The 13287-nt window shown below is 37.3% G+C and overlaps 1 protein-coding gene across 1 annotated transcript; it reads right to left on the bottom strand.

Moving 5' to 3' along the window:
- Window positions 1–1310: 1310 nt before the first annotated feature.
- Window positions 1311–3727, bottom strand: LOC114037943 (protocadherin gamma-A1-like). The gene is given in 3 exon segments (XM_027854999.1): window positions 1311–2883; window positions 2885–3619; window positions 3696–3727. Coding segments are annotated over 3 exon segments (2340 nt in total).
- Between the last annotated feature and the right edge of the window lie 9560 nt (window positions 3728–13287).

The raw sequence follows: 13287 nt of genomic DNA, 5'->3' as shown, positions 1-13287 counted from the left end.
AACATTTTTGATTACTTTACTGCCACTTTAATGATTAGTGTCTTACAATTTAGCTGGATTAATCTTTCATCCACTGATACATGGATTATATGAAGACCCCATTGGAGAGTGTAAGTCATTACAAGATATCAATACTTTATTATTTTAAACAATCAATTCCTGGTAAAAGAGACAGCAACTTTGCCATTGCCTCCAGGAGACAATGATGATAATGTTAAAATGTAGTGATTCACTGTCATGTCAGTTGCAGAAAGGGAATTTGAGAACTGCACATCTCTTTGTTTCATGGTTAATAGAGTCATCATTTATAAATCAAGAAGGAGAATTCATGAGGTGGTGTGATCTAGTGGATAAAGTTTGTATAGAACTCAAGGAGAATTAGATTCAATCCTGGCTCCAACAAGCACTCTCCATGTGACCTCAGGGTCATTTAATCTCTCTGTGCCTCAGGCAAAATTACAGATTCAAAGTAAGTGAAGCTCTTCATCAATATATGGATTTCCCTCATTTGGAGTGCCCCATACTAATGAAATTCCAAATCTGGTCCAATAAAATAAAAGAGAAGAATGTATCACTAATAAAAATAAGAAAGAATAACAACAAAAGAAATAAAAGAATCATATAGTGAAAGTCTACTTCCTTTCTTGTGGTAATCTAAAACTACAGAGATCAAAGTGCAGCAAGAATTTAAGGAAGTGTAATAGAACCAAACAATCCCCTCATTTAAACTTTTCTAAAAGAAGAAGTCAACACAACTCAGGTCATTTTGTCAGCACTGTATTTCCAGATTTTTTGATTTGAAGATAAATCACAGTTAGAATATCATTCACATATTCAGTAAAAGGGATGCCTGACTATTTCTGTTTGTAGCAACAGACATTAAATCTTATCTTAAATCAATGTCCCAGGTACCATAGTATTGGGTCAGTCCTCTTAGGGAAGTTAGCATAGCCTCTTGAGCAACCTTGGCCAAGCCACTGAAACTCTCTAGCTATCAGTTCCCATATCTCAAAAAAAAAAAATAAGACTTTGGATAACCTCCAAGATATTGTCCGGTTCTAAGTCTTATGACCTTACTTACTAGCACTTTTACTAGATTCAGATCATCATTAGAAAAAATTGTGTTTGTTGGCAGAATAACTGTAACATGCTACTAAAGTCTAGCAAACAGTAGAGAAACAAATACAGTCATGAATTTCAAAATAACTTGTAATTCAATTCTGCAGAATTTTATTTTACCTGAAAAATGTTTGTTCATCTTTAACTTCAAATAAAGACTGGACACATAATGTTGATTTCTTGTAGCTTTGCTAACTTAGAAAGGTGTCTGCATAGTTGGACTGGGGAAAGATAAACTGACTTTTCCAAGAGTCAGTAGTAAAAGCAACTTCAAGTGAATGTATTTGGAGAAAAGCTTGAACTCCATTAGTGTCCACAAATTGGGATGCAGGGACACCCAAGAAATAGGTATCAGATGAACCTAAGAGCTGTGATCTCCTCCATTGATGTAACTTGACTGTCAGTAAGACAATGAGGAAGGCAAAAAAGAGACAAGATACTGCAGCTATTGCTATAACCAAGTAGAGTGTGATGTTAGAGTCCTCTTGAATCCCAGGAGCTGCCTGGCTGCTGCGATCTGAGAGGATCTCAGGGATGTTGTCAGCCACTGCCTCAGTGACACTGACAGTGGCAGAGAGAGGGGGTTCCCCATTGTCTGTCACTGCCACCATGAGATTCTGCTTGAGGGTATCTTTGTCCAGGAATGTCCAGACAGTCCTGATCTCCTCTGGGTGCAGGCCCATGGAGAAAAGCCCAGGCTCTGTGGCCTTGAGTAGGCAGTAGGACAGCCAGGCAGAATGACCAGAGTCTGCATTCACTGCCACCACCTTGGTCACCAGGTAGCCTGGCTCTGCAGAGCATGGGGCCAGCTCCACTCCACTGGAGCCATCCATGGGGAAAGTGGGGTACAGGATTTCTGGGGCATTGTCATTCTGATGCAGGATGAACAGAGTCAGGGACATGTTGGTGCTGAGAGGAGGGTCCCCAGAGTCCCTGGCTATCACTCTCAGCTGTAGCTCCCTAAACTGTTCATAGTTGAAGGAGAACAGAGCATGAAGTATGCCTGTCTCAGAATTAATGGAGACACAGAAAGAGAGAGATGTCTCCTGGAAAGTGTCTTCTGCAATGGAGTAAATGACTTGAGCATTATCCTCCAGGTTGAGATCCAAGGCAGTCACTGAATAAATAGAGACTCCTCTAGGATTATTGTCTTGGATGTAGGCAAGGTAAAATGACTGACTGAAAGTGGGTGAGTTGTCATTGATGTCAGCTATACTCAGTGAAAGGTAATATAAGTCTATAGTGGCAGAGTCCCTGTCTATAACTGTCACTGTAAAGTTGTACACAGAAACCTGCTCCCTGTCCAAAACCCTGTCTGTCTGCAAACTGTCATAATTATCAACTATTTTTTCTAATTTAAAGGGCAGATCCACTGGAATGGAACATGTGACATGACCATTCTCTCCAGAATCTGGGTCATGCATATTAGAAGGGGAAATCACAGTCCCTGGGAGAGAATTTTCTGGAACTGAACCGATGAACGAAGTGATGGTCACTTCTGGGGCATTGTCATTTATGTCCAGAACTGTGATCAAGAACTTAACACCGATCATTAAACCAGCTCCATCTTGTGCTTGAATTTCCATTTCATAAAACTCTAATTCTTCAAAATTCAAGGATATTTGATTCCTTATTTCCCCTTTATGAGAGTCCAAGTGGAAGGTTTGGGCTGCTTTACTTTCGATGTTCCTAAAAGAATAGATCACTTCCCCATTGACTCCCTCTTCTGGGTCAGTGACATTCACTGTAAGCATCCACGTTTCCACAGACACTCTCAGGAACACTCACACTGTACATGGGCTGAGTAAAAACTGGCACGTTGTCATTGAAATCAAGTACAGTCACACGAATGTGTACGGTACCAGAGTGGACCGGGTCTCTCCCATCCAAGGCTGTGAGGGTGAGGTGATGAATAGGCTCCTCCTCCCCATCCAGCGCCTGCTCCAGTACCAGTTCTGGGTACTTGGCCTCATCTGTTCCTCTCTGCACATGCAGAAAGAAGTGATGGTTCGGGCTCATCTGGTAGCTCTGGACTGAATTCACACCCACATCTGGGTCCTGTGCAGAAGGCAGAGGGTATCTAGTTCCTGGAGTGATTTTTTCATTAATTTTGAAATCCAAGTCTTCTGACCCAAAGCAAGGAACATTGTTATTAATGTCTAATATTTCTACTTCTATAGGGTAAAGTTTGAACTTATCCTCAATCAGAATATTGAAATTCAGTAGACACTGGGAACTCTGAGCACAAAGCTCCTCCCTGCCTATTCTGTCCAAGGTCACTAAGCTATGGCTTCTTAGGTTCAGAGCGAAATACTGCTTCTTACCTCTGGAGACGATTCAAGGTCTGAGCTCCGACAGTTTCTGAGGCTCTACCTCCAGATCTTTGGCAATGTCGCCCATGAAAGAGCCCTTCTCCATCTCCTCGGGTACCGAGTAGCAGATCTTGGCAGCCCCGTCCTTACACAGAATCCCCAGGAGAAAGCAAAGCAAGGCTGATTGCCTGCAAGCCCACTGCCTTGTGCTCAGCAGTCATTGCTGTCTCTCTGCCAAATGATTTGTATTTCTTTTCCTACTACTTGTGTCTGAATTCAGCTCTTGGTTCGTCCATGTCCAGTGGAGTATCCGCAGTCAAATTCAGAGTGCTCATATGCTGAATCTTTGTGTATTTCATCTGAAGGCTCTTTGTGAGGCAGAATTGAAAAGACTGACTCTCCTCTAATTTCTCTCCCAGGTTGGTGAACAGCGACACCCAGAGTCCCAAGCAACTACTCCAGGATTTTTGAGAAGATGAAATATGTTTTCTCTATACACCATTTTCCTTCCTAATAATTTCCTAGGTCTTCTTTTCACATTCTATCATTCTCTGTGAGAATCACAGATGAACCAAAATAATAATTTCATTGTTTCAAGTCATAACAATTATGGCGTTCTCAAAAAGGTTGATAAAAACGAAAAAAAAATCCTATCTACTTGGAATGTGAGGTTTTATTTATTTATTTTTTTGTCCCAAAGTCCAGATATCTGACTTTGTCACTCCTCCTTTCTAGAAGATTGTCACTTAGAAAGCACTCCCAAGGGGCAGCCTCCTGATACACTGGAGAGTCTACTGGTGGGGAGTTATTAGATGTGAGTTGGAATGTCTAAGCTCTCCTGCTCCCTACCTGTGTGACCTTGGCCAAGGTTTTCAACCTTTCTGGGCCTTCAGTTTATGGTCTGTAAAGTGACAGATAGCTTCTGACATCCCTTCAATTATAAATCTATAAATCTATCAATTCTAAACCTTTTTTTTTGCTAGGCAATGGGGTTAAGTGACTTGCCCAGGGTCACACAGCTAGTAAGTGTCAAGTGTCTGAGGTCAGATTTGAACTCAGGTCCTCCTGACTCCAGGGCCAGTGCTCTATCCAATGTGCCACCTAGCTGCCCTCTAAAACTTTTTTTAAAAAGACTTTTTGTCCATGTCCTTCATTTTACAGATAAGGAACCTGAAGCCCAGGAAAGTTGAGTGAATTTCCTAAGGTTGCATAGATAGCAACTGATAAAAACAAGTCTATGTGCATTATGTGATAAAAACAAGTCAATGTGCATTATGTGATAAAAACAAGTCAATATTACTCAGCATTTGCTCAATCTTGCCGCTGTTTGATTTTCTTTATGTAGTTTAAGTAAAAATGTATCTTTCTCTTTCTCTTGTGCTTTTTCACTTCATTTGTCTTCCCATATGTCTTTGCATTCCTATTTGCCATTTCATACATCTCATTTCTTTTTAAAGTAACTTTTCAAGATGTTCTTTTTAGTAGTTTGATAAAGCAAATAAAGAGTAGTAAATATTTCTCTACTGAAAACTCTTTGCCCTAATATTAATTTTTCTTTTTGTTGTCTTTGCCTCTTTGTTGAGTGTGATATGGAGTCTCAGAGTTGCTTTAATTTTCATTCTCAATTCATAGTGATTTGGAACATTTTTTGGTATAGCCATAAATATCTTGGGTTTCTTCCAGCTGTTCATATCCATAGCCCGTTCATCAATTGGAGAATGTTTCTTTTTCTCATAAGTTTGAATCAATTCCTGAGATATCTTGGAAATGAGATTTTCATCACAGATATTTAATGCAAAGATTTTTTCCCCTATTAATTGCTTCCCTTTTAATCTTTGCTTTATTAGGTTTGTTTGTGCAAAAACTTTTTAATTTTATGTAATCAAAATTATCCATTTTATCCTCTATGATCTTCTCTATTCCTTGTTTGATCATGAACTTTTCTCCTATCTATAGATCTGATGATAAAGTATGCTATCCATTATAGAGAAGTGGTGTGTTTAGGCTTCAGAATGAAACACATACATATACATGTACACACACACACATATTGAGGGAATTTGTTATATTTCTTTTTCTTTCTTTTTTTTCCCATTGTGGTGAGGGGTGAGAGAGAAAGAAAATAGATTTTTTTTAAATTAGGGAAGTGTTAAAATATGAAATGCTGCTTGTGCTTTCAAATGAAGCTACTGTATTGTTAGTTTTATTTATTTGTTTTATTTTGGTACAAGAGACCTGTCTGGAGGTGAGAGTAATCTGTAAATACTTGTAATGTAAAAACATCAATGATGCTGGGATAAAACCTTCCCAGTCTATTACCTAGTGACATGATATAAAATAAACTAATTCTTGCATTACTTTCATGCCCAAGAAAATCCAGAGTTGCAATACTTTGTGCATTTGTAGCTTCCCAAGACACCAAGAGAGGGTAAAAAATAAAAAGGCAACCATAGAAATGCCTTAGGGTAAAGGTAATTGGTATCTAAGTCTATGTATCTACAGGGGGATAAATGCCCTGAAGACAAGTTTTAAAAATATCTTCAATCAGTATTTCTTTGGAGAAAAAAAAATTACTCTAAAAAGACACAATATGAGTTAATGTTTCCAGAAGTGCCAACAATTTCTCATAGCCCAAATTTAACCTTAGAGTTCTGGAGTATTTGATTCATCTCACCATTATTTTACTGAAGTGAGCTACTTTGTCTGCTAAGACATTTTACAGAAGATGGAGACCGTTTACATCCCTGGAAGGAAGAACCTATTAATCAAAAGGAGGCCATAGAGTTGGAGATAAATTGTACTCTCATAATTTTTTTTCTTGCTTTTTGGAGAGGCAATCAGGGTTAAGTGACTTGCCCAGGGTCACACAGCTAGTAATTGTCAAGTGTCGGAGGCTGAGATTTGAACTCAGGTCCTCCTGACTCCAAGACTGGAGCTCTATCCACTGTGCCACCTAGCTGCCCCAAATTGTACTCTTACAGAAAGAATTTGCTCATTCACTGATTACTGTGTGCTTATAATTATGTTAGGTGTTGGAAGAGATGTAAAGATAAACAATCTGGTTTCAAACAACTATAAGAGGCCATTTCAGTTTCCTTATCTGTAAAATGAAAGAGTTTGACCAGATGTAATTTAATCTGGGTTCAGAATAGGAGCAGTTAATTTTCTAAACAACTTATCTAAACAAATTCTCTGACATACCCTCATGGATACATACTTCTTTGTTATTAATTTTTTTTGAGCTTTATAAAGTAATAGTTTTTTTGCAACTTGATTGTTATGAGACTGAATATATAAATTAATTTAGATAGAATTGTCATTTTAATTATATTGGCTCAGCCTACACATGAGCAATTGATATTTTTTCAATCACTTAGATCTAACATATGGATACATACTTCAATGTATATTTAAAAACTGCCTTCCTTTGTCAAAAGTCTCGTTATGAATGTCTCCCTTTTCAAGCTTGTCCTTTCCTGTCACTGAGCATAATAGCTTATCCTGGAGCTGAATGAGTAATGATTACCAATCGTTACCAATTCAAGGGAAATAGTCTTTACCAATCAGGGGAAATAGAAATTTGTGACAGTGATAGAAAGAAGGTATGGTATCTGAGTAAAACATTTCAGAGGCTTTTGATACCAATTTGACCTAAAGTCTTGCAACATGCTTAGGAATCTGACTGTAAGATTTAAGATGAGTTGAAAGTTGTTCTACTAATTGTAGGGACAAAAAGGAGGTTAGATTAGTGACCAGGAAATGAGAAATGATGAAAGTAATTTTTCAAAGATACCTGGAAAGACTTGTATGAATTGATACAGAGTGAATTGAGCAGAACCAAAAGAACACTTTAAACAATAACAACAATTTTGTAAATACAATCAACTTTGAAAAACTTAAGGAATCTGATAAACCATATTTCTAGACTCTTCCCACCTCCTGACAAAGAGATGATGACTTGGGGTGCAGAATAAGACATTTTTAAGACATGGGTGTAGAGGAAATTTATTTAGCTTGATTATGCATATTTATTGCGAACATTTGGCTTTTTTAGTGAGAAGAGTGGGAAAAAGAAAAAATAAATTTTTGTTATTTTAAATAATTTAAATTAAACATATAAAATGATGAACAGCAACAGGTAAGGGTCAATCAAAAGATGCTACATTATAAAGAGAGAAAAAAGAAATATATCTAGTTTTTTGCATTGGTGGATGAACTATTAAATGTTTTGAAAAATTCAAAACTAGATAGATTAATAATCCACTATTAGTTATAACCACAGAAACCATAAAAGACCAGTACTACTAGGACAATGAGTGAAGAGAGTAGACTTTTGGAAAAGCTGAATTCTAACCTTCTCCTGCAGAATCCTAATGCTTGAAACGGGCTTTATCCAGAACACACCTATGGGTCTTATCCTAAATGCATTTATAGTGAATAAATAGATGATATCTGGATAAGTTAGAAAAGAATCTTAGAAGCTATATAGGTATGTATCCCAACACTACTTTGAGACAAGGATGTTGAGGAAGTAAGAAAAGTTTTTTTTTTAAAGATTAAAGCAGATAGGTGCAAAGCCAATCTAAATCAGAAAACACATCTGTGGCAGTATTCCTGAAACCTTTTGCCTGGGAATTCTGATTAGTAGGTGATCCTAAGGGGCCTCCATTTGCTGTTCTTTTAAGAGAGTTAAATTTGACCTCAAATGCATCTGAGGGAACTCAGAAATTTTAGAAATAAGGCAGAGTTTCCTTACTATGGTTTTTTTTAGGATGCCAGGTCCAACCCTACAGCTTCCAGAAGCAGCCCAACAACTTGGCATTAGAAGCTCTCCAAAAATTGAGGCCAAAATCTATTGTCACTATGATGAGAAACAACATAGAAATTAGGCCTGGAATCACAAGTGGCTAAAACCATACCTCAGATGGAACAAAGAAGAGATGGTTGAGTCTTTTCATTAATCTTTGGCAGTGCCTTCTGAAGCCTGTATGAAAGGTTACACAAGCCTGAAGTATCGACTCAAATGTCAAGTGATAAAGCCTCTGGAGGGGTTGTTTTCTTGGATATTGGCAATGTAAGAAGGTTGGAGGACAATGGAGGCATTGTCATTGTCACAACAATATACAGAACAATATCTGCTGTTGCATGGTGGTTTGTTGGGGAAAGGGAAGATGTCCCTTATTTGTGACTGTAATATTGATGTATTACTGTGGGATCTGTTCAATCTGAGGCTCCTCATTTTAGCAATTTGTAGTAATTCCCAGGTAAGGATTCTACTCCATAGGGCACATAGCCCTCTTTGAGAACCATTCCATTCATGCCTGAACCTTGCTCCCTGATCAGGCAGGTCACTGACTAGGTAATGGGTCTTCTGGGAAAGGACTGAACTGTATTTAGATAATTTAAAGCACATTGTCATCATCATGTAGGATTTCAATATGAATGTCATAGTGTGCTAGCTATATGACATCCTACTTCCTCTGCTTGTACATCCATCATATCTATACTTACACCTATATGTATCTTCAAAATTCAATGTTCCTTAAGTTACTATTTCCCTATCAATCATAGGATTTAATTCAGTTTAATCAAAAAATACTTATTAAGTACCCACTAAATGCAAGTGTGTTATGGACTGTGAGTAATAGAACTCTATAGTCTCTGAAGACTTGAAATTGAAAATCACTCAAAGAGCAATGCAGATGTGCAAAAGTGGATATGAGCAGGTTGCAACACATTTCAACCAAAGAATTAGGAAGGTGAAGGATATGAGACATGTCATCTACAAGTGAAATCTATGAGTAAAAAAGATTGGCAGGTCACATAAAGAGGTGAAGGAGTCAGTTAGGATGGACAGATTTCCTGTGTTTTCCTAGTTGGTTCCCTCTGAATGTCAAGAGAAAGTAAGGAAGACCTCTGGCATGTTGGGCAAACCCTCTAGTGGTCTAGTGTAGAATCACATAGGGTAAGCAAGCATGGAAAGGTTAGAATCTACATCACTGTAATGAATATGAAATCCATAAAATCAAAGGGTATGGTCAGGATTCTGATGGAGAAAATTTGAATTCAAATTTTCCAAAATTCTACTCTCTTCACCCATTCTCTTAGTAGTACTAGGCTATTTTTAAAATTTCTGTGGATATAACTAATAGTAGATTATTAATCTATTCAGTTTTAAGCTATTCATGAGCTATTCATTACAGCTTGAAGATAAACTGAATGTTTTCTGGGACATCTCTGAGGCATAAAATGATTTGCATATTGAAGTCTTGGTCCCAGTCCCTGGCTGATAACCACAGTACTGAAGATTGATCTTGTAGAGATCCTGGATGAAGGTAGGCTGATAATTTTTGACACCTGTGATAGATCTTGGTCCAAGTAGTGTCGTTTTGTACTGCATCCACATAGTTCACAGCAGTCAGGACCAAGTAGTGGGAGCTTTGTTATTCCAGGTTGGGAAGTTTCTTGAATGCTAATCCAATATACTTACTGTCATCCAAATATTCCTTAGGAGAAATGGTCTGAAGTGGTTGTCTTGCAGAGAATTAACCCCAGAATTTGCATGTACTGATGGAGTTAGTATAAGTATTTTTCTCATGTCAGTTCTAATTTTAAGGTGACAATCCTTTGAAATCCCTGATACATGGCATATTATTGTTTACATTCTGAATTTGCATGTTTATATGGAAAGCATTTAAGGGACTCTTTACAAGTGTCCAACTTAAACTTGGAGTGAATTTGCCTTTCCTATCTACTCTTTCTCTATTCTGTTATTGGCTAGTAAGTATCTTCTTTCAGTGTTCACCATAACATATCTCCCCTCACCATTAACCTGCAGTTTCAGATCTGAGAAATCTCAGGCATCCAGGTCCAGATTCTTCCTAGATTTACCACTTCAGGCTCTTTTTACCATTTCCTCAGTAATCAGAAAGTTAATCCTCTCAGAAAGCTCTAATCAGAATAAAATATTCAAGAAGAGAAAGAATATTTGTTACTCCAGTGTCCAGCTCTTCCTCTGTTTGGCAATCCTTTTCATTACTGGGTAGATGTGTTTCCATTTTCCAAGGCATCAAATTTCAGATCATTAGTGAATTAAAGTTTTCCCAAAGAAAAAAAAGGTCAATGTCAAGGCTCTTAGAGCCTTTGAATCTTTTCTTTTTTAAATTCAGACAGTCCCCCAGAATGTGTGCTAGTGGACTTTAGGATGGGAGTCATATACAGGAAAATCATTCAATGAAGCTCATTATCTGCTAAAGCTCTACTTTGGGGTTGACAGCTGCTCCCGGAGGCTGATTCTGGAGCTGCAGTTTTGTGGTATCATTAATTTTAACTCCTGATAAATACATTTGACTTAGAAATGGATGCCAATATTACTTAGAGAACACTTTGTGGAAATTTCAGGAAAAATGTGATATTATCCACATAAGACTTTCTAAATGTTAAACTTATTTTTTCTCTCAAAATAATTTTTATTAGCAGCTTTTTTTTAAGGCAATTGGGGTTAAATGACTTGCCCAGGGTCACACAGCTAGTAAGTGTCAAGTGTTTGATCTGAGGCCAGATTTGAACTCAGGTCTTCCTGACTTCAGAGCTGGTGCTCTATCCACTGTGCCACCTAACTGCCCCTATTAGCAGCTCTTAAAAACAGCACAGCCATTTTTTATTTTAGCACCATGTTCTCCTCTGCCTCCATCAACACCTCCTTATAAAAAGTTCATTTTTCATTTTTTGAAGAAGAACAATAACATTATGGGATGATGTCTTGACTTGAGCCATGAATTGGATTCAAATAAGGGAGAGGCACAAAGTTGTCAGTATCACTTTCTCTTCCAGAGTCATCGAAGTCCAGTGGCAAGACAAAAGTCAAGATTAATAGCAATGGCCCTGGATGCAGTGGATAACCTTGGCATCTTCAATACCTGACCAAGCTTTAAGTGCTCCACAGTGCCTTCATGGTCTTTGGAACAGATTGTTTTCATCCACCCATTCTGCTGAGTAAAGTCTTTACATGCTTGGGGTAGACACACTCCTAACTCACCTACAGGTTTGAGGCCTGTTGGTTACCCTCAACCTGGTTTAACCTATCTGCTGAGATGGTTTTACCAGGGTGTGGCCAATGCACAAGTGACAGTTTATTGAAGCCACGTTAACATAAACACTGACTTTGTAAGTATAGGCAACTTTAAGCATATGTAGCCACCCTGTTCAGTACTCAAAGGAGGTACTCATCTTGTCTTCCATAATTAAACTTATTTTCATTTAGAGATACATTTTAAAAAGAACAATGACAAGAAGAAGCAATGATTCTACATTATCTTCCTTTCTTTTTTATTTATTTATTTTTGGTGAGGCAATTGAGGTTAAGTGAGTTGCCCAGGGTCACACAGCTAGTAAGTGTCAAGTGTCTGGTCTGAGACCAGATTTGAACTCAGGTCCTCCTGGCTCCAGAGCCAGTGCTCTATCCACTGTGCCACCTAGCTGCCCCCTCTGCCTTTCTTTCTGAGTCAGATTACACAAGTCATTTCTGGAAGCATTGCAGGATACTTTGCCCCAAAACCTTCATTGCTTTACCTCTGTCACTAAGATAATTTATTCTATATAAATTTTAGTCTTTTACACACTATTTGGCATTTCTGCACCCTTTAAAAATCTCCTTTTATATGATGAAAATAAGAACAAAAATTTCTTATGTTGTGAAGCCTAGATCTATTACTGTTTATGAATGTGAAACTCAAATATGGAAAGCTTCCAGGAAGTTTTGCTTGACAGTAAGACTTTCTTCACCATTGGCATATTTATTATTACTGTGATTTTACACAACTGTGTAACTATGATATTACAATTAAAGCTGAATGAGATGGAAATTTTCAATGCACTCTGTGTTCCCAAAAAAGAGTTTGGAGTAAAATAGAAAAATAGAGCAACAGTGGAAATACTGTCAGGGAAGAATTCATGAGAGTGAATAGAAGTGGGACATAATAAAAATACATTAGAAAATGTTGATTAGAAAAAATTTCATAGAATGTGACTGATTTCAAATTTTTAAAAATTTAAAATCCTAAATCTTTTACTTATACAGAATTAGGACTGATCAGTTCAAATATATCAGAAAAAGATGGCCCTTAAATTATGTTTCTTATCACAATAAAGTTTCCCATTTTGTTTATCAAAAACACTTATCTATACTATTGTGCTATATGAAATGATGAACAGGCAGACTTCAGAAAAACCTGGAAAGACTTGTGTGGTCTGATGCTGAGTGAAGTGAGCAAAATCAAGAGAATGTTTTGCACAGTAACAGCCACATTGTTCGATGACTGATATTGATAGACTTAGCCCTTCTCAGCAACTCAAGGATCTAAGACATCTCCAAAGGCCTCATGATGAAAAATTCTATCCACATCCAAAGAAAAAAAACTATGGAGTTTGAATGAAGATCAAAGCACACTATTTGCTATTTTTTTCTTCTGTTATGTTTTGTTTCCTTTTTCTGATGGTTTCTCCTATTGGTTCTAATTCTTACTTACAACATCATTAATGTGAAAATTTGTTTCATAGGAATGTATATGTGCAGCCTATATCATATTATGCACCGTCTTGGGGAGGGAGGGGGAGAAAAATTTTAAACTCAAAAGCTTATGGAAGTGATTGTTGATAAATCAAAATAAATTAATAAAAAAAACAAGGCCAGAAGATAAATAAATAAATAAACACTTATCTACTCAAAGACAACAAAATATTCGAGTGCACTTTTACAGGCTCATATACTGATGGGGGGTACTACAACAAAGAATGATGAAATTATCAATCTCATAAACTATGCAAGTAAGGAAATGTAGTAAATGCAGAAGGGATC

This window comes from Vombatus ursinus, unplaced genomic scaffold (genome assembly GCF_900497805.2).
Source record: "Vombatus ursinus unplaced genomic scaffold, bare-nosed wombat genome assembly UNPS02000481.1, whole genome shotgun sequence".
NCBI lineage: Eukaryota > Metazoa > Chordata > Mammalia > Diprotodontia > Vombatidae > Vombatus > Vombatus ursinus.
This window is presented reverse-complemented; position numbering and strand designations above follow the sequence as displayed.